Consider the following 20,956-nt stretch of genomic DNA (forward strand, 5'->3'; position numbering starts at 1 on the left):
AGCACTACCAAAAAGTAACATGCTTTTGCCATGTTTTTGGATCTGCCACCATTTAGTACCATTGTATATTAGTCAAAGTACCATGGTATTACATATGAATCCGTGACTGTACCACCACAGCACGTTTTGTACGAGAAACCAGCAGATTGTATGATCCTCCAGTGAGCATCTATAGGAGATAATATTCACAATTTGCCATATTCAGATGTCCTTCTAAAATGAACTTATGGCAATTAGGTTACTGTGCTTTTGAAGAGGAAAAATTACATTACAAAATTCTCTAGTAGGCTCACATTAATAATAAGGATATTTGAAAATGATCAAAGTATAGCTATAATAATTTTTAGCCTAGTCTAATTCTAAAGTTCAAATCTAATTGTAATATGTGATCCTGGACCACAAAACCAGTCATAAGTATCACGGGTATATTTGTAGCAATAGCCAACATTGTATGGTCAAAATTATGAATTTTTCTTTTATGCCAAAAATCATAAAATGATATCAAGATCATGTTCCATGAAGATATTTTGTAAATTTCCTACCATAAATATATCAAAACTCGATTTTTAATCAGTAATATTGCTAAGGACTTAATTTGGAGAACTTTAAATGTGATTTTCTTAATATTTTGATTTGATCAGTAGGCCTCCTAATTTTATAGGGCTATATATATAAGAATGTTTGTTGTAGCCTACAGTAAGGGTTTTAAGTCTTGGACCTCTCGCAATTTGAATATATTTCTTTAATATGTAATTTTGACAACTTTGAGAGAAGTTACATAGCACAATGAATTTATTTGTCCATATAAAGTCTCGCTGTGTTCATCAAGTGAAACGCATTTCCCGTACCAAACTCTGTCATTCAACAGAGGAAGCCAAGACGACTTTGGAATTTATGGGGAAAATTACGTCACTGTTGGAATTGTGTGGGATACCCCCACCTCGCGTTCCCAGAGCGCGCGCTGAAGCCCCGGCGTCCGCGGCACACAAAGCAGCAGCAGCGAATAACGGGGCCTGTGAGAATCCGGGCGGAGTTTAGTAAAACGCGCTTTGGTGTGCCTAACTGCATCGACTGGGCTGGGTGTGGTTTTCAAAACTCAGTTCCGTTAGCAGGAAACGACTCTAGGACCACCAGTACTTCTCTGAGCGACAAAGACGCAGCGAAAAGTGAAACTTTGTCTTCGGGATCTGGAAGAGATTTGAGGAGAAGCTTTGGCGGTGGCGGTATCTCACTCTTGCGCGGGGACGTCAGCCGATGGGAAAAAGTTTGGCTTTCTGTTGACTTCATTGTATTAGCTCAGTTTGTGACACATCCACGAGAGAAGAGACCAAATACAGACAAAATGCCGAAAACGGTGAGTACTCTTGAGAAATGGAAACCGCTGGTTTGAGTTTGTGCTTTATCAAACAAAGACGGGAAGAGATTTCACGGTGCTTTAAAAAGCTGCGTATTTTTGGTGAAACAAGAGCCAGTAGCGAGGCGTAGGCGCTCGAGAGGGGCGAGGATGGGCTTTCTGTTGTTGGCATTTTTGCCAGCTAATGAACAGTAGGCCATGCGCAGTGCACTATTTATGGCGAGAAATAATTATGTGGACAATGACGTCGTTCATTCCATTCGAACGCTCTGAATGATAACTTGTTGCGTTGGAAATGAAAAAGGCCGATTTCTGAACTTTATTAGTTTCTCTACTTTTCTGTACTCATACTTTCGCTGTATGCTGTATTTTGTAAGCAATTGTTTAGACCTCACGTGAACTTTGCATAATTAGTTTTTCCTTAAACCGTTTTTACTCATTTATTTCTCTCCGGCAGTGGCGTTTTGTGTTGTATAGGCGCTGAACCGTTACTCGGTGACAACCTGTTTTGATTCCAAGTGAGTCGATTCTTTTGAATGCGTTCACAAAAGATTCATCCACGTTCACTGATATCATTACGCCAGTAGGTGGCAACAAGAACGCCTTTTTGTGTTATATGAGATTTATTAAATCATAACTCATAGAAACACTCGTTGTATTGTTTAATTAAACTATACGTGTCTACACATTTACTAAAAATCAGAAAAGAAAGTTTAACCCCCCCATCCCCACTAATCAAGTCAGTTATTTTGCTCTTCATTTTTTAAATTAAGTCTACACGTTATTTTAATTGTATATTAGTGAAAGCATTTGATTTTTTTTTTAGCTGCATTAGCCTACTACTAAAATGGCGAACTGAACAAACAGCCTTGTCAGCAGATCCTTGTTGACAAATTAGATGCTTCATTCAAACTCGTTCGGTGGTTTAATAAAAAAAAGACATGCTTGTATGAACAAAATATTTTTAAATGAATGTCTGAGGTCATTTGTGATTTTAATTAACGTTTGGCATCATTTGTCAGCTTCGTTAATAATGGAAAAAACATTGCACGAAATTGTTCACTTAAAAGATTAATTCAAAGTGATTCACATGTTCAGTTCATTTACGCTTCTGTCCAGCAGCATAATGGCACGTTTTCAATCTGCTTTTGATAAATGGTTCCGGATTAGAAATATGAGGTGTGGCGCAATCTTGGACAATTTTCCATGCCAAGGCGTGGTGCTCACCCAAATACAGTTGAAAACAGCCTTTTTTTGGCTTGAGTCCCTGATTTTTTTTATTTATTTTTTAGGTCACACCTCACAATTAATGAATCATTGTTTAGGTGAAGATTAAATTTAAGACCAGAGACCAAGAGTAGGATGGAAGGACACATCACTTTCTCACAAGTAGTTAAAGTTTTTCGTTTAATATGTTTTTTTTAACTCCCTCTGTCAGAAGTTAGTATTGCATGAGTCATATATTACAAGTATTCAAAAGAACCACGAGCAAAAAAGTACCACGGGCATGTGCTGTGAACTTGGGGCTTGTAGCATATTGTTCTTTGAAAAGTACCAAGTAAATACCCAGATAACTAGTCTTTAAAACAGGCTCATGAATTGAAATCTTTTCCATTCACAGAGAAATCTGTTTCAATAAACAAAATATTAGACAGTATTTTATTAGCCTTCATCAAGCAGTCATGAAGAAACACACACACTTTATATATTTACATTTAGTCATTTAGCAGAGCCTTTTATCCAAAGCGACTTACAAATGAGGACAATGAAAGCAATCAAAATCAACAAAAGAGCAATGATATGCAAGTGCTATAACAAGCTTAACGCAGTACACGTAGCAAGTTTTTTTAAAACTATATAATAAATAAAAAGAAAACGGATAGAACAGAAAAAGAATAGAGAAAGCTAGTGTTAGAGACCTTTTATGCTTTTGTTAATTGTATAACAAATAAAAATAAAACACAGATAGAATACAAAAAGTTTAGAAAAGCTAGTGTTAATTTATTTATATATATATATATATATATATATACACACATACATACACAGATTAGTAATGATGTATATGAAAATGTGAATTAAAGATTTATGACAAACTCTTAATCTGTGAAGCACTTTTTACTTTAAATATTATAGTTTTTATTAATATAATGTGAGTTATTAGCCTGTTAACTGGCTGTATTAGACATTTGAGGTTTGATATTGTGGTTAAGCTCTAATTTCAAGTTTTTCTTTTTTCTTAAAGTAGCATTACATCCTTGCTCAATGGCTTACATGTAGCTTATAATTACTTTCCTCTCATGTTCTGAGGAAACAGAAGCTCAGGTCAAGAACAGTTTGAGTGTGAATGCAAATGTTAACCGGATGTAATATCAGAGGCGTTTAGGCTGAGAAAACGGATGAGGTATGTGACACTAAAATGAAGAGTGTCGGTGAGGTTGTGTGGCTGACTGCTGCACACTAGATAGTACCGTTTTTTTTCCGAGAATAGATGGATTTTTATGATAATAGAAATCAGTCTAGTATAAGTAGCTGGGTTTCTCTTGTCACTGGCAACATTGGATGCATTTATAGAGGTTTGAATCTGCTTATGGAATCATGTTGGCCTGTAAAATGAGTCAGAACTTTTTTTCGGCCGTTATTGTAGACTCCTGCAAGTCCAAGAGTCTCTTTCCGAAAATGACTCAAGGTTTCTGTGCTTACATCACTTCCGGTTTGAACGTTTCCTGTTCGGGGCCAGCTAGGCTTGACGCTGCCACGCAGTACCTTATTTGGAGTTTCACAGAACTGCAGCGTCTGCACACATACGCTCTCACACACACAGCTTTGTATAGTGAGTATGGGCCCCTTTTCCTCTGCAGATATCTGTTGCCCAAAATGCAGCTGTGAATCACAGCTAATGTACTAAAATGGCCTCTTTTATAACCAACACATTCCTCTCTCTCTTTTCCTTCATGCACATGCACTCACACATATGCATTTATCTCCAGTCATCAGTTTCTCAGTATACTGGGTGGGAGTTTTGTGACCTCTGTAGATTCAGGTCAGAGGGAGCGTGCAGGCGAGAAGTGAGCTACTGATAAAGGTGAACTTAACACTATAAACCTTGTGCAAAATTTTATAAACGGTTTTGTGTAAGTTTATACTTGTTTCAATCACAGAAGTCTGTATATAGACCCACACACTGCTCTTAATAAGTTTGGGGTTGGTAAAATTTTCAGCATATTTGAAAAAAGCCACTTGTGCTGAGTAAGGCTGCATTTATTTAATCAAAAATACAACATAAACAATATTTTGAAATATCGTTACAACTTAAAATAACCTTCTATTCTAAATTTCTATTTCAGTACATTTCATAATTTAAAATATAGCAAAATATGATGTAATTGTGATTGCAAAGCAAAATTTTCAGCAGCTGTTACTCTAGCCTAGTGTCACACAGTCCTTCAGAAATCCTTGAGACAAGTTGAAAACGGTTGTTCTGCTTAATATTTTTGTGGAAACTGAGAGATTTTTTTTTTCAGGATTCTTTGATAAATGGGAAGCTTAATAAACATTTGAAAACTTTTGTAACTCTGTAAATGTCTATCATGTCACTTTAGATGAATTTAATGCTGAATAAAAGTGTTAGTTTCCTTCAAGACAAAAATTCGTACCAACCCCAAACCGTTGAATGGTAGTGTATTCACAATTTGTGCTTTTTGTTTTGGATTTTCTAGAACATACTTCTCTTTGAAACTCTAAATTTAAAGTTCAGGTTTAATTCTGTCGACAAAAGTACACAGATTTGATTCAGTACACACTAAAAAGGAGTGTTATGTCCAGAACATAAGTCCTGTAACTGATTTAAAACCATCCTGATGATCCAAAGTGTTCTGAAATTACAGGCAATAATGTCTACATTACATTTAGTGTTATTTGCTCAAATATACTGCTTACATATGATTCCTGACCTGGGTAAAGTGACCATGAAGTTAGAAGGGGGTTGGAGGCCTCTGGTATGTGCAAAGTGGATGGATTAACTGCAAACACACACACACACACACAAACACACTCAGATTAATGATCTTTAATAAGGTAAAGCTCCAGGGGGTTTGAGGAGAAAGCTCTAGAGTTTGTTGGACCGTTCACATTTCAATGGAGGAAAACTGCAGCATTGAACGATATCTCACTTCAGCCTCATGTGAGTCGAACTGTGTGTGTGGGTCTGTGTAAAGCAATACAAATAGATTGTAAGCTAAAATAGCTGGAAAAATTTGCAAGTGGTTTTGGACAGTTACATGAAAAGCTTTATAGCTTTGAGCAAGATATTTTGTACAAGACTATTATGTAAATGCATAATGCTGGTGTCAGTTTTATTTTTAAAGAACTTCCTCTTTAGGGTAAATGAGCTGTATTCTTTTACTGGCAGAAGTCTTTGGTGTAGCTATAAGGACCTCAATTGATAAATTACTGATACCGTGTTTGTGTAAATGCATAGTAGTTTGTCAGTAAAGTGGATTTCAAGAGTGAGATTTGATCCTGTAGTAACAAGATGCTGTTCAATAATTAATGTAAATATTTCCCTGCAATATGGAAGTTCTGAACAGTTCCTGTTTTTTAAGATTGTTTGTTCAGCTGTATATGTTGTTTTATGCGGTTGTGCTTTGTGGTGAAGGTCTTGTATTAACTGTTTTCGGTTTTAATTCGCATAATTGTTTCCAAACTACAGGTCTAGAAATTACAATAATTTGACTCTGATTAAGCTATAATGGTGCCGTGACACGACATGTTTTTGCTAGTTTTCTTCTGTTGCGTACTACAATGGAAAACTCACACACACGACCGTATGTTATTGATGTTTTCATTGATCACTTTTCCATTTTAGACACAGACAAATGTGTGGGCAAATGTGCATTAAAAACAAAAGTTCAGATGAGGTTTGGCCACAAATGCACTCTGACTTTGCTGTCTCAATGATTTTTGGAGGAAGTATTGTCATTATCCTAAATCAGACAACCAAAAGAAGGGGAGGGAGTGAGAAAAGAAAAGAGGAAAGAGGTTGACTTTCACCACCACAGTTAGTTTGTGGTGTCAGTTAGCTGAAGGTAACGATAGAATAAACACACAAATATACAGAGGTTGCTAGGATTTTATCTCCCCTCATCTGCCTGATAGAAACAGCAGCCATTTTGTCTCTGTTTGAATGCATTTTCCAGGCCTACAGCCTCTGTGTGTGTGTGTGTGTGTGTGTGTGTGTGTGTGTGTGTGTGAGAGAGAGAGAGAGAATGGGATAAAAACACTGATTTTTTTGGTGAACGTGTTCTTTACACTATACTGGTTTTTAGAATGAGAATGAGTCCCATTTTAGTCCAAATATTTACTCTAATTAGCCTTTTCATTGTAGTAATTATTTTTCATGGCTTGTTCTAGTTGCAAGTGTTACATTTTAGTGTTTGTGTTCAAGTGATTTTGGTGTATGCTATACAAATACGAAGGATTGATTGCCAAATCTCGGCTCTGTCATAGCTCACGATTAGCATTTTAGCTGCTTGCCAAAATAACTTCACACATTAACCAAACCCTAGTGAGCAGCCCTGCTGTCTACTGCATATGCAGCTATCTTCTAAAGCAGCATCTTAATTGAATTGAAGCCTTACATTTTGAAAGACTTCACATTAGTAATAGCAACAACTCTGCATGTCACAGAAATAGCACTGCTCAATAAGGTACAGCAGTTCCCACCCACGTTTTTAGCAGTCTTTGTTCTGGAAGTATTTTTTCCATAGAGATGATTAAAAAAAAGTCTTTGTGAAACAGCTATAAGCCAGGAACCAAACCAGCCAGCTGTATACGAGATGAATCAGAACATTATAAACTTTAATTTGAAGCAAAGAGGTATTTGAAATTCGGATTAAAAGATACAAGACTGTGTACAGAACAGCTTTGATGACGGGAAAGAGCTACAGTAACATTGAATTACGCAGCCAAAATAGAAATGATGGATAAATATAAATGTATTGATTTAAAGATGTTGATTATGCAATGAAATAATACATTCTGTGTATTGCAAATTAGGCATACATATGGTGTTTTACGTCGTTAGTATAATGTATTTTTCACCAGAAATTCTGCTGTTAAACATGATTTTTTATAAATTATGCAGGTTGATGGCTACAACAAAAGCATATACCATTGATTAACAACATTGTATTCACAGGAGGTCTGCTGTTAAAGGGTTAAAAGTTATCACTCTCAGAATCAATTCCCCTATGGAATCTACATTTCTGTCAGATCATCAATCATTGTGGGTTATCTTTTGTCACAGAGCTACATACGTCACAGACTAATACGTTCATTTTATTGAAATTCCTTTCCTTAAAAGTGCAAATACTATGCTTAGCCTATTCTTTGCCGGTTCTGTGTGTAACTGTGTGAGTATCATTGTTCTGTGTGTGTGTGAGGGTGTGAGGGTGTCTGAGTAAAGGCAGGGTGATTGTTCTAAGAATAGCAGCAGAGAACCTCTGGCGGGTCCACTCTGAAGACCACACCCATCACACACACCCTGACCAGGCTGAACTACGCATTCTTAGTTCCTGTTTCATGAAGACATGAGCTATTTTTACCCTGTGAATCCACTTTTGGATTGAGAGGGTCTATTAACCGACCAATAGGCTGTTCCATATTTACTGCCACCTTCAAACACACACACACACACACACAAATCTGTCATTACCGACAGAGAGAAAGAGTGAGGTCGAGGGAGAGCGAGAGGTTATGCTTGAGCTTGTGTATATGAAATGAACTCTCTCAGACTCAGAGAGGAGTGGAAGTGGAAAGAAGCAGAAAAGTCATACAGTCGTGGGGAAAGTTCTGCTTGTTCTTTCTGTTCCAACTGGCTGATGTAAGCCTGTGAAACAGCAAAGCTAGGATTTTCTCTCTCTCTCACACTCACACTCACTCACATAACACACACAGATTTAAATACAATTTCACAATCCAGCCATTTCACTTTCTGTGCTGAATATCTAATAGTCCATTATAACATTCAGAAGCACAAGACATCTGACAGTTTAGTGTGTGGGTATGAGAAAATCAGGATATTTGTAGAAAAATGACTTCAAGGAGGTGTGTGAATAAGTAAATAGCTAGTGTGTAGATATGAGAGGTGGGGGGGATATATAGTGATGCAAACTTTTTTTTTTTTTCTAACAAATTTCTTAGTTTTAAATTAAAAATAAGACGTTTATGTAATTCATAACTGAATGTGATAAAACACTAACAGCTTTTTTGGCTTATTAGGCATACTATTAAGGCTGAATATATGCATATTTAAAATGTTTTTTTATTGCCTTAAAATCTGCCCCCTTACTATGGCCCATGACTCTTGAATATTAACTATCAAATCTCATTTGTGCTTCTCTTTGTCACGATTGTTTGGAGGACTTTCAAGAAACAATGTCATTTGGGTTCATTGATGTGCAAATGGTATGTTGAGCTCTTAAGAGTCTCAGCGCATGGACACTGGTCTGCCTCACAGGCAGCTGCTAGATAAAGCAGGGCATTATGGGTACAACTGAGGTGTGTGTGCCTAAATTGAGCTATTTATCTCTCATGTACACAGTCAAAGCTGGTTAAAAAAAAACTTTAGTCCAGTAAAAAGAGCTTTTTATGAACCACGTCAATAGATTGTCCATATTTGATAGATGTTTTCACCGGTTAGTTTTCTAATTAATGAAATAAAATGAATAACATTGGGCTGATTTTATTTACATAATTGTAAATTAGTCATAAGTGGCACTGTACTGGGAATGAATCCTCGGAATGATCTGTTATTAACAAGAGGCGTGCTGTGATTGGGTGTAATTGTGTAGAAAGTGAGGCACTTTGCTTAATATGTTTCCATGGTTATTGGAGGCGTGGTTATCTGCATCCTATGGGGTGGAGGTGGGGATGGGGTGAGAAAGACGGAGAAAGAAGAGGGGGGGGGTATCTTTTTCCATTCAATCCTCTTGCTGTTTCCTTTCATTGTTTTTATCTTATCCAGAGTTCCAGAGTGCAATCAATCATGTTAAAATTGCAGGGCACGCTTTGGCGCAGATTTAAACACACACACGCACATAAACAAGCACACTCACACTCATCTAAACACAATGCTTCTTTTGTAGTGCTCTTTGATAAGGGTTCAGGCTCTTTCTAGATGGTATAAGCTATTAAAGATGTTTAAGCTCTCCATGACAAATAGAGTTTTCATTATTTTCATTGATTATGCTTTCATGTTAATTAGGGACTGACTGATTCTGATTTTGATGGTAAATCAGCTTGCTTTTTGTTTTTAATGTACTGAGTGCATTTTTTTTATATTATACATGCACTGCTGCTGAATAAAATTGAGGTTAGTAGTAAGATTTCTTAATGTTTTTGTAGGAAGTCTCTTATGCTCACTAAGGCCTCATTTATTTGACTAAAATAAAATACAAATACAGCAAGAACAGTCATTTTGTGAAATATTACAATATAAATGAACTATTTTCTTTTTTAATATATTTTAAAATGCGGTTTATTCCTGTGATCCTTCAGAAATCATTCTAATATTCTGATTTGGTGCTCATGTAACATTTCTTGTAATCACAGTTGAAACGGTTGTGCTGGATACTATTTTTTTCTTTAATGGAAAGAAAGTTAAAAAGAACAGTACTGAAAACAGAAATCTTTTATAACATTATAAATGTCTTTACTGCTCCATTGGAAATCTAGCAAGCCTCCAACTATCTCTCAGTAGCTGTGAATACCATGTTTTTTTCTGAAATTGGAAAAAATGAGATGTTCTGGGAAAAAGTGACTTAATGCCTTAACTCCTGTTTGATATGATTGTTTATATAATTTATGTATAAATATTGTATTTCATTACTTATTTTTTTCTTTATTTAGTATTTTATTTTAGTATTAGTATTTTTATTTTTATTTTTTCATTAGTGGTTGTGTAATATCTTTGATAAAAATAAGTGATAACATTGCGTAATAATTTGTTTCTTGTTGCAGTGTTTGTTCTAATAAAGTATCAACATAAATGACTTTACCGTAATTTTTGATAAATTTTAATGAATCCTTGCTGGCTAAATGTATTACGTTCTTTAACAAAATTAACTCGCTCACATTTTTTTTTTCTCCCTCGCTTTCCAGATCAATGTTCGTGTGACTACGATGGATGCTGAGCTGGAGTTTGCCATCCAACCCAGCACCACAGGGAAACAGTTATTTGACCAGGTGTGTGTGAATTTTTTGCTTTAAAGAAGCAAATTATTAAAAATATATTTTTTAAGAAATTAATAGCTTTTCTTTTGGTAGCACTGCCCAGATTGAGATCTTATGAATTCAATATCCTGCTCCTCATAAACATGCATTAAATGTCTTCTGAGTGGCTGTAAATATAGCACATTCAGTGTGAGCAGATATATTGGCTGGCAGTGGAAACTTAAGACCATGACCATGAAGCTGTGTCTGTGTGTTTAGATTAAAAACTGGAAATATTTCTCATGAAGGAATTCTCCCTTCCTCCACCCTTCCTCTTTCTGACTCTGCTTCTTCCTCAGGCTGTAATTCTGTACAGTCCCCTCTACCTCACTCTTAGTCACTCTGTACATCACGTCTATGAAGTCACTCTTTTGTAAACTTGATAATAGGCTGCTTTGTTCCTGAACAACCTTTTAATTTCTCTCACACACAGAGCATTCATTCTTCAGACAGTTGTGTAGGTTGTGGAGTTCCATTATTTTTTCCCGCAGGATTTAGTCTTCAGTTTGAGTCGAGGGTTTGAGATTAGAAGGTCTCCTGTTGTCATGATACCAAAGATTTATAAGCCAATACCAGTACTACTGAAATTTCACCATATTCGTTACCATCTTTCATACCATACCAAAAAATGAATATGCTACTGAGTATTACATTTTAAATATTAAAAAATAAATGCTAAATATAAATGTAAAATGTTAATATTATCAGATGAAATTACAATGATGGCCTTCTAGAAAGTCTCAATAATATTTTTAGTTTATCAGTTTCTAGATTTTAATGTTTGTTCAAGTAGTTCATCAAAACAAATGAACAGTCAGAAATAAGTATCTAGGGTGCATGTACACAAATTCGATATTTGATATCTGATCATTTGTCCTATCTGTTTTACATTCTCTTAAGACCATTGGTATGCCACCACCCAAAGTTTTTTTTACTTTTTTAAATTCTGCGATTTAAAAAAAAAAAATTATTCTGTAAATTTTTTTTTAACATTGTTCATTTTTTTTTCTGCAATTTATTGCATTACATATATCAAAAGTGAAAGACATTTACAATATTACAAAATAGTTCTATTTCAAAGAAATGCTGTTCTTTTGAGCTTTCTATTAATTAAAAAATTATTTTGAGCTTTAAATTAATAAAAAAATCCTGAAAAATCACATTTTTAACATAAACATTTAGCAACATAACTATTTTCAAAACTTCAAAAATCAATTTCTTGAACGCCAAATCGGAATATTCGCATGATTTCCGAAGCATCATTTGACCCTGAAGACTGCTGAAAATTCAGCTTTGCCATTACATGAATAAATTACATTTTAAAATAGTTATTTTACATTGTATTGATATTTCACATTACTATTTTTTTTTTATTTATTTTTTTTTTTTTACTGGGCTTTGATTAAATAAATGCAGCCTTGGTGAACATGGGACTTGGACATGGAAAAAAAAAAAAAAAAAAAGTAAAAATCTTACTGACTCCAAATGTTGAATAGTAGTGTTTCTAAATGTATATAACCAGGATGGACATTTTTACCCAAAAAGTGAATTTGAGTGTTTTGAAAGCAGCAGCCTATCAGACCGTGTATAAAATTTACTTTGTATTTGGATACCGATACTGTAGAAAGATTTTTATACTGTACTATCAGTTCATTACTGAATTACTGGTACTTTTGAAAATCTCTAATCTCTATTGTACTGTTGTGTGTGTGTGTGTGTGTGTGATTGTTTTGAATATAAATAAATGTATGTCCAGGTTGTGTGTATCCAACTTCCTGTTAATAGCATGAGGTTATATTCATAGGAGAGAAGCGTCACCTCTTTCTGTTTACAAATCATGTATAAACACAGCTGCCTCTTCCCCATTATTTTCTCTTTCTCCACATTTGCTCATCACTGTCTTTCATTCTGTTTCTTTTTAACGTGCATAATTTTCAGATACAGTATGGTCTGAATGGTGCAGTTGTGAGCCAGCATTTGACAATACCTCACATTTTCCATTTCTGTCTGTCTCACACACCCTCTTCTTGACCTAGAATAGCAAGTGTCTTCTGTGTGTATGCGGTCACATTCATAGCATCTCTTGAGCGTTCCACCCCTGATTTAAAGCTAAATACATACGGCAGTGATTAAACAGCTGAACATTTGACCTTATGGTGGCGCTGCTGGTTTTTACTGAAGTTTAATTCAGATGCTCTATTAAAACATCTCTTTTATTAAGAAGTGTGGAACAGGTCCAATGATTCTTTTAAAGGAAATTTAGCCAAATAAAAAGTGCATTAAAATTAGAATTATTATATTAGCACAGCTACATTGTGAATATTAAATGTATGGTCCAGTTCCTGCTGCAATTCCACTTTTTCCATGTCCATGAAGAGGAATCTCTTCAGTCTCCTTTTCAGATCCCTCTATTACAAAACGCAAATACGTGTATTATTTGTGTGCGAAAATGCTATTTTATTTAATATGCCTGTTTATTTAATATGTGTCTGTTTTATAGGTGGTGAAAACCATTGGGTTAAGGGAGGTGTGGTTTTTTGGACTGCAGTATCAGGATACCAAAGGCTTTACCACCTGGCTTAAACTCAACAAGAAGGTGTGTGTGTGTGTGTGTGTGAATGCATATAGCATTGTAGTATCCCATTAGTGCCAGGCTTCATTTTTTTACAGTTATTTATTTTTTGTCATGTATGTTTTGCCTATATTTCATTTCAGCAAGTTAATTTTACTATGATTTCAATGGTCCATCATTTCAGTAAAAAAAATCATTTAAATTGTGATTCATAATGTGCAAAATTATGAAAACGTCAGATTTTGACAGACTAAACATTCTAAGATTTTTGAAAAATGTTTAACCGTTTACTAACTTTAACATATGTCAAGATCATTGTTTTTAATCTTTGTTAATCAACATTAACAAATTACACGTCAACATGTGTCCTTGCTGTTTACATGAGCTTGCAAAATACAATATATAATAGGCTAACTGGCATATTGGATACTTTTTCAGAAGTGTTTGGAAACAGTTGTTCATTTTCAGTGTTTTAGAGTCTACTAAGGATATTGCATTTTGTGTCAAGCATTTTTATAGAAACCTTGTATTCACAACAGCATATTTTAGTTCAAATTTTTAGTTCAAATAGTATAGCTCTCATCATGCCACCTTTTAATCTTTTCTTCATTCTCATTGACAAAATAAAGAAAAACCTGTCAACGAACACTTTCATCAGTATGCCACTGACAAGATTTCGCTGATTAGCAGCACTTTCTTGTGATACCTGCAGTTGTCAGCCTTTTCCATACTTGTCTTCCAATTTCCCTCTTTCCCAATAATTGTACCCAGCGGGAAAGTCAATGAGAGGTCTGTTAATTTGTGCTCAAGAAAGATATGATGGGTGCTGACAGGCAGGTGGAATTAATTGGAATTAATGACTGAAAGTGATTCTAGTTTATTCTTTGCCTAGGTTACGGCTCAAGACGTCCGCAAGGAGAGTCCTTTGCTGTTTAAATTCAGAGGAAAGTTTTACCCTGAAGATGTTTCGGAGGAGCTGATTCAAGAGGCGACTCAAAGACTCTTCTTCCTTCAGGTCTGTGTGTATTTACATTATCACTGTATATCTAAGGTAAAGATAAATGTATGATGTGGTCTTAGATATGTTCATATAGAAGGCATGTCAATTGGAGTGGATCGAAATGAACTCTGGGTCTTGGAAAGTGATAATAATCTGGTGGTCAGTGAAGTAATTGCTTACAAGGCAACATTAAAGCATTTCTTGCTTTAAAACCGTTCCATTGTTGGTTTACTTCAGGTGAAAGAGGGGATCCTGAATGATGATATCTACTGCCCCCCGGAGACTGCAGTGTTGCTGGCATCTTATGCAGTGCAGGCCAAATACACTGACTACAACAAGGATGTTCACACTCCTGGATACCTGTCCAGTGAGAAACTGCTCCCACAGAGGTGTGCATACACACATATATTGTAGTGCAAGTGTGGGCTAGTGCTTCTCCAGAGTGGGGGAGTGCAGATGACTGACAGAAAGTGTGCTCTGATCTGTTTTCTTATGTGGTTTATGCAATACTCTAAAATCAGCTTTTCAAAGCATCACTAAACTACACAATGAAAGAAACTAATAAAGCTCAGAAATCTGTTTTAAATATCAGTGCTGTGTGGTATCTAATATATTAAATTATGCCTAGAGAGGTATATAATAGGGCTAGGGCTCCAATAACTAAAATAAATAATGAAGATAGCTGACAATGAATGCGTTTATTTTTTTACTAGTTATTTCTTTGTTCATGCATAATCTTAATTTTACACTGAGAAAATCCATATTTCTGTGAAAAAAAATGCATTATATAAATGGCTGAGTCCACAGTGTCTTGTGTAGACTTAAAGCATAGTACGTAATGTTTTGTTAAAAGGTATCACCCAAAGAAAGAACATGTTAAGAATGTGTTTGATGTTCTGAATGTGAGCATGTGTGTGTGATCTTTTCTCTGCAGAGTTCTGGAACAGCACAAGCTGAATAAGGAGCAATGGGAGGAAAGAATTCAGGTCTGGCATGAGGAGCACAAGGGCATGTTGAGGTACAGCCAATGGAATTTGCGCTTGCTTTTTTTCTGTTTTATCGCTGACTGCAGTGACCCTGTCAATCACACACACCAGACAGAATGATAATGTGTATCTGTGTGTGTGTGTTTCAGAGAGGACTCTATGATGGAGTATCTGAAGATAGCTCAGGATCTGGAGATGTACGGTGTGAATTATTTCAGTATCAAAAATAAGAAAGGATCAGAGCTGTGGCTGGGTGTGGACGCCCTTGGACTCAACATCTATGAGCAGAATGACAAGTACTTGCTATGTTTAACATTTAGAAACAGATTAAATATCATGGAAAGTGACATTTATTTCTGTGCCGCAAAACCCTGACTCATCTCTCCTCCTCTCTTTCCAGGATGACGCCTAAAATTGGTTTCCCCTGGAGTGAGATCAGAAACATTTCTTTCAATGATAAGAAATTTGTCATCAAACCCATTGATAAAAAAGCCCCGGTATGTCAAACAAGATTTGTGTGTGACTTATCACAGTTTCTTTACAAACAGGGTTTAGACAAGAGGAACGCTGTTATTCCAAAGCAGTGGAGTGGTGTAATGTTTCATGATGTGATTTGAGGATGGTGAAATCATAGTGAAAACTTTCCATTGAAGCTACACGTTTCTCTTTCTTACAATTTACCACAGACATAAAGAGTCTGGATGCGTCGCTTTTTTTTTTTTTCTCCCCATTCTTCAGTATTTCCTGTAGCTGCTGATCCCTCACTCCCTCCCCCTTCTTTCTTTGGCTCTGTTCCAAACTTAGGGGGCTGTCTGTGTAAGCGGCATTTTAAGGCGTCATAGGAAATATATTTATAATGTTCTCTCTCTTTTTTTTTTTTCTACAGGACTTTGTGTTTTATGCCCAGCGTTTACGCATTAATAAGAGGATTCTGGCCCTGTGCATGGGGAACCATGAACTTTATATGAGACGCCGTAAACCTGACACCATCGAGGTCCAGCAGATGAAGGCACAAGCCAAGGAGGAAAAGAACCACAAGAAGATGGAAAGGTGAGAGGGAAAAAAAAATCTATGGAGTAACACCACACAAAGGCTCTGATATTAGGTCAAGATTGTGATTATTGGTGTTAATTTGGGTTCATTCCATTGATTCCAGTGATTGTTGATTCTGCTCACCAAAAGGATTCGTTCAGATGCGATTCATTGAGTGATGGCTTCTATGTTACATCATTACACCATTAGATGGCAACCAGTTAATGTGGGTGTCTATTATAATTGATTCATTAATTGATTACACAGATTCATTCACAAACTTTGTGTCATTATCGACCAAATCAAGTCTTATTGTCTTTGCATTAAAATACATTTTATAAATTGGGATCATTCTTTCCCATTTATCTTTTTGTAGAACAAGAGTGAATTGTTTGTTCATTTCACAAACAATGTTTTTTTTGCTCAGTATGTCCAGCATAGAAAGCCAGAAAAATAATGATTTGTTCAATTAAGAGATTTTGATTGTTTGAAGCGTTTATCAGGCAGAGTAGGAGCACCTTAAGACAATAATAAGTGTTTATATTTGAGTGTTATCATTAAATGGTTGTATGTTTAGATTAGTTCATTGTTCAGTGTTGGGCACTCACAATGCCAGGAAGGACATGTTCTTCTAATACATCTGTCTGTTTGTTTCAGGGCCATGCTGGAGGATGAGCGTAAAAAGAGAGAGCAGGCTGAGAAGGAGAAAGAGAAGATTGAAAAAGAAAAAGAGGAGCTGATGGAGAGACTCAAAGTGATAGAGGAGCAGACGAGAAAAGCTCAGCAAGGTGACATGGAATGAAGTTTGCTCTTTGTTCTTTGTTCTTTTCTTAATGACCGTTAATCACTTGTTATTTTTTGTTTGGGCAGAGCTGGAGGAGCAGACCCGCAAGGCGATTGAGTTGGATCAGGAGCGTAAACGTGCTCAGGAGGAGGCGGAACGCCTGGAACGGGAGCGCCGTCTGGCAGAGGAGGCCAAAACGACTCTGCTGCAGCAGTCTGAGAGCCAGATGAAGAACCAGGAGCATCTGGTCAGTTAACATGACTACCAAGATACACATTGCCAGCCACCATGGCAGCACAAGTCTAGTCACCATGACAGCTTCACAATAACACTTTAAGTAGGATACAGTTGTAACTATGGTAGCAAAACTATAATTAGGAAGTTTCCACGAGAACCAAACATCATCTAACCTCAGAGCGCAGGACACCCACAATTACATGCGTTCCCATGAGATTCTGAGTATATGTGTGTGTATATATGCATGTATACAGGCAACTGAACTGGCAGAGTTGACATCTAAGATCTCCCTGCTTGAAGATGCCAAAAAGAAGAAAGAGGAGGAAGCATCAGAGTGGCAAATGAAGGTAAACATGGATACTTGTTAGTAGGTGCACTGTAGCAGTTTATTGTTGAATGAGCTAGTTAGTAAAAGACCTGTCTACACCATCGTGCCGAAATAGAAACCACACAACCAGGAAAATGACTTGAGGTGTGACGCTGTTTACAGTCACTCTTGTTAAGACAAAAATCAACGTGGAAGAGATGTAATTTATTATTTGATGCTTTTATCACCACATGCCAGTTCAGGATATTGTTAACTTAGTATTTTACAGCTTTGAACATTTTCAGTTTTGTCAGGAATATTTAATAATTTAAATAAATAAAATAAATAATTATTTATATCCATCTACCTAAATATATATATTTCAATTAGTGCTGTCAAACGATTAATCACAATTAATCGCATCCAAAATAAAAGTTTTTGTTTACACAATATGTGTGTACTGTGTATATTTATTGTGTGTATATATAAATACACACACATACAGTATAAATTTTGAAAATATTTGCATGTATATATTTGTATACATATAATTTACATTATATATAAATGTATTTAATATATAAACAAAACATTTTTCTTAAATATATACTTGCAAGCGTGTATTTATATATACGTTATAAATATACACAGTACACAAACATATATGTAAATAAAAACTAAGATTAATCACTTAAATCTTTAAAATTATATGCTTTAAAATGGTTAAAGAAAAATATACAGTAGGTAAAAGTTTGGGGTCAGTAATTTAAAGAAGTTAAAATGCAAGGATGCGTTGAATTGATGAAAAGTGACGGAAAAGACGTTATTACAGTAATTTGCATTTCAAATAAATATTTTTTTTTAAACCTGAAAAAAATTTATACAGTAGGTAAAAGTTTGGGGTCAGTAATTTAAAGAAGTTAAAATGCAAGGATGCGTTGAATTGATGAAAAGTGACGGAAAAGACGTTATTACAGTAATTTGCATTTCAAATAAATATTTTTTTTTAAACCTGAAAAAAATTTATACAGTAGGTAAAAGTTTGGGGTCAGTAATTTAAAGAAGTTAAAATGCAAGGATGCGTTGAATTGATGAAAAGTGACGGAAAAGACGTTATTACAGTAATTTGCATTTCAAATAAATATTTTTTTTTAAACCTGAAAAAAATTATCACATTTTCCCTAAAAACAATAAGCAGCACAACTGTTTTCAACATTGATAAAGTATTTCTTGAACACCACCAAATCAGCATATTAGAATGATATCTGAAGTATCATGTAACACTGAAGACTAGAACTCGTTGGAGCAGGGGCAGAGCGTTCTAGAATAAAGGTAAATTATGTGAAAAATGTGTGGTGCCTTTTTTTTTTTTTTTTTTTTTTTTTAACGAAGCATTAACACGTTAGACTGGACCCCACAAACACAATCAAGCCTAGAAAAAAAACAACAACAGTCAACCACCTCTTTAATGCAGTGCTGTCTGTCACATCCAGGCCACTCTGGTGCAGGAAGACCTGGAGAAGACTAAAGAGGAGCTGAAGAACAAAGTCGTGTCAGCCCATGTCCAAGAGCCTGTGCATGGTGAAAATGACAACGACGATGATGAGAGCAGTGCAGAGGCCTCCGCAGAACTCACTTCTGCAGCAGCCTATAAAGACAGGAGTGAGGAGGAGCGCATGACAGAGGCTGAGAAGAACGAACGAGTCCAGAAACATCTGCTGGTGAGAGAACTACTTCACAATAGGATTTTTAAAAGAAGAATTCATCCAAAAAATAACACTTATTAAAGGGAAAGTTCACCAAAAAAAAAGCAATTACTCAAAAAAAAAAAAAAAAAGCAATTAATTACTCCGCCTGGTCAGAAAGCTCTTGGATTTCATCAAAAATATCTTAATTTGTGTTCCGAAGATGAATGAAGGTCTTATGGTTTTGGAACGACATGAGTGATAGTTCATGACCGAGTTTTAATTTCCCTTTAACTATTATATTCCAAACTAATTTGACTTTTGTTCTTTTGTGTAATACAAAAGGAGGTATTTTGCTGAATATCCAAGCTGTAGTTTGTCAATAGAGTAAAAAAAAAAGTGGACACCCATGATTAGCCTGTAATAAAGGCTTTATCAGTGAGAATTTAGTTTGGAAAGGAAAAAAATGAAAAATCTTCTTTTTCCACAGGCTCTTACTTCTGAGCTTGCTAATGCTCGTGATGAGACCAAGAAGACCCAGAACGACATCCTCCACGCAGAGAATGTACGAGCAGGACGAGATAAATACAAGACGCTTCGTCAGATCCGGTCTGGAAACACCAAACAGCGAATCGACGAGTTCGAGTGCATGTAAATGTACCGCAGTCAGCCAACAGGGGGAGCTACAGCCTGTCTTTTGCATCATTCCTGCAGAGGAACTACAGTACCCACAATGCACCACTCCAACAGAAAATAAAGCCAAATATAGAATAATGCTGCACAGTTAAAAAATCCCTTTAATTCAGGAGTGTTGTTTGGGTTACTGGATTATGATAAGGGAGATTTCTTTTTTTGCGTTGTGTTTTGACCTAGATGTAGCTTTTTTTTATTGGAAAACTAACGGTTTGCTGATTAACTGAACTAAAGGGTTTTAATTTCAGTAAAACTGGGATTTCAGTAGGAATTGAAGTACAAAAAAACATTCCAGTGTTAGGATAGATTTCGAAAGCACTCCAGAGAGACATGTCCGTGTGCCAATTCCAATCAGTATAGTTGATATATCAAATTGCACAGTGCCATTGTGATGGTGTAATAGCCTAGCTATTGCTATAACATTGTATCTATGTGCCTTTCTAATAAAACAACTACAGTATAGATTAAACCTCATGGCTATCTGCTCCCATCAACCACTCTGCCAATACAGGCAACCCACAAGATCAAAGGTATGTGTGTGTGTGTGTGTGTGTGTGTTTGTGCATGTGAGAGATCCCTGTTGATAATTCCTTTAGTTATAGTTTCTCACTGCTGCAGGTTTGTGGCTGCTCCCTGTTTGTGCCTTTTCACTGAAGAGAAAATATCAAACTGTATTTTTAGTTTAGTTTTTAATCCTATTCTTATTTTAAGCTTTTTTAAATGAAGTTACTTTGGTTTTTGAGGCATTTTGAATTTTTTTCGCAGTATTATTTTATTATAAGAATCCTTTAATAGAGTGACACTCAAAAAGCATCTTTTAGGATTAAATTTCTCCCTTTATTTCTGAACAGTATTTACCCAGAGTGTACACAGTTTTGGATAGCCCTGCACTTGTAGGCAGTGCCTAGTTGTTTTTTGATCTAACGTATATTCATTTTATTTTTATTCATGTGGCAATATGCTGCACTGAAGCAATATGTCCCCAGCTGCTTTGGAAGAAGTCTTCATTCGGATCTCACTCTTGGATACTTTC

At 35.7% G+C, this 20,956-nt stretch overlaps 1 protein-coding gene across 1 annotated transcript; it reads left to right on the plus strand.

Annotated features, from left to right (window-relative positions):
• The first annotated feature begins 917 nt into the window (after window positions 1-917).
• Window positions 918-20,409, plus strand: LOC306871892 (moesin-like). Its single transcript, XM_079420129.1, has 14 exons — window positions 918-1,354; window positions 10,517-10,600; window positions 13,128-13,223; window positions 14,092-14,214; window positions 14,437-14,588; window positions 15,134-15,217; window positions 15,335-15,481; window positions 15,586-15,682; window positions 16,072-16,235; window positions 16,875-17,005; window positions 17,088-17,248; window positions 17,493-17,585; window positions 19,039-19,266; window positions 19,721-20,409. The coding sequence occupies exons 1-14, from the start codon at window positions 1,343-1,345 to the stop codon at window positions 19,883-19,885; spliced, it is 1,737 nt and encodes a 578-aa protein (XP_079276255.1). The 5' UTR covers window positions 918-1,342; the 3' UTR covers window positions 19,886-20,409.
• The last annotated feature ends 547 nt before the right edge of the window (window positions 20,410-20,956 follow it).

The sequence above is a fragment of the Barbus barbus genome (genome assembly GCF_936440315.1).
Source record: "Barbus barbus genome assembly, chromosome: 6".
Classification (NCBI taxonomy): Eukaryota; Metazoa; Chordata; class Actinopteri; order Cypriniformes; family Cyprinidae; genus Barbus; species Barbus barbus.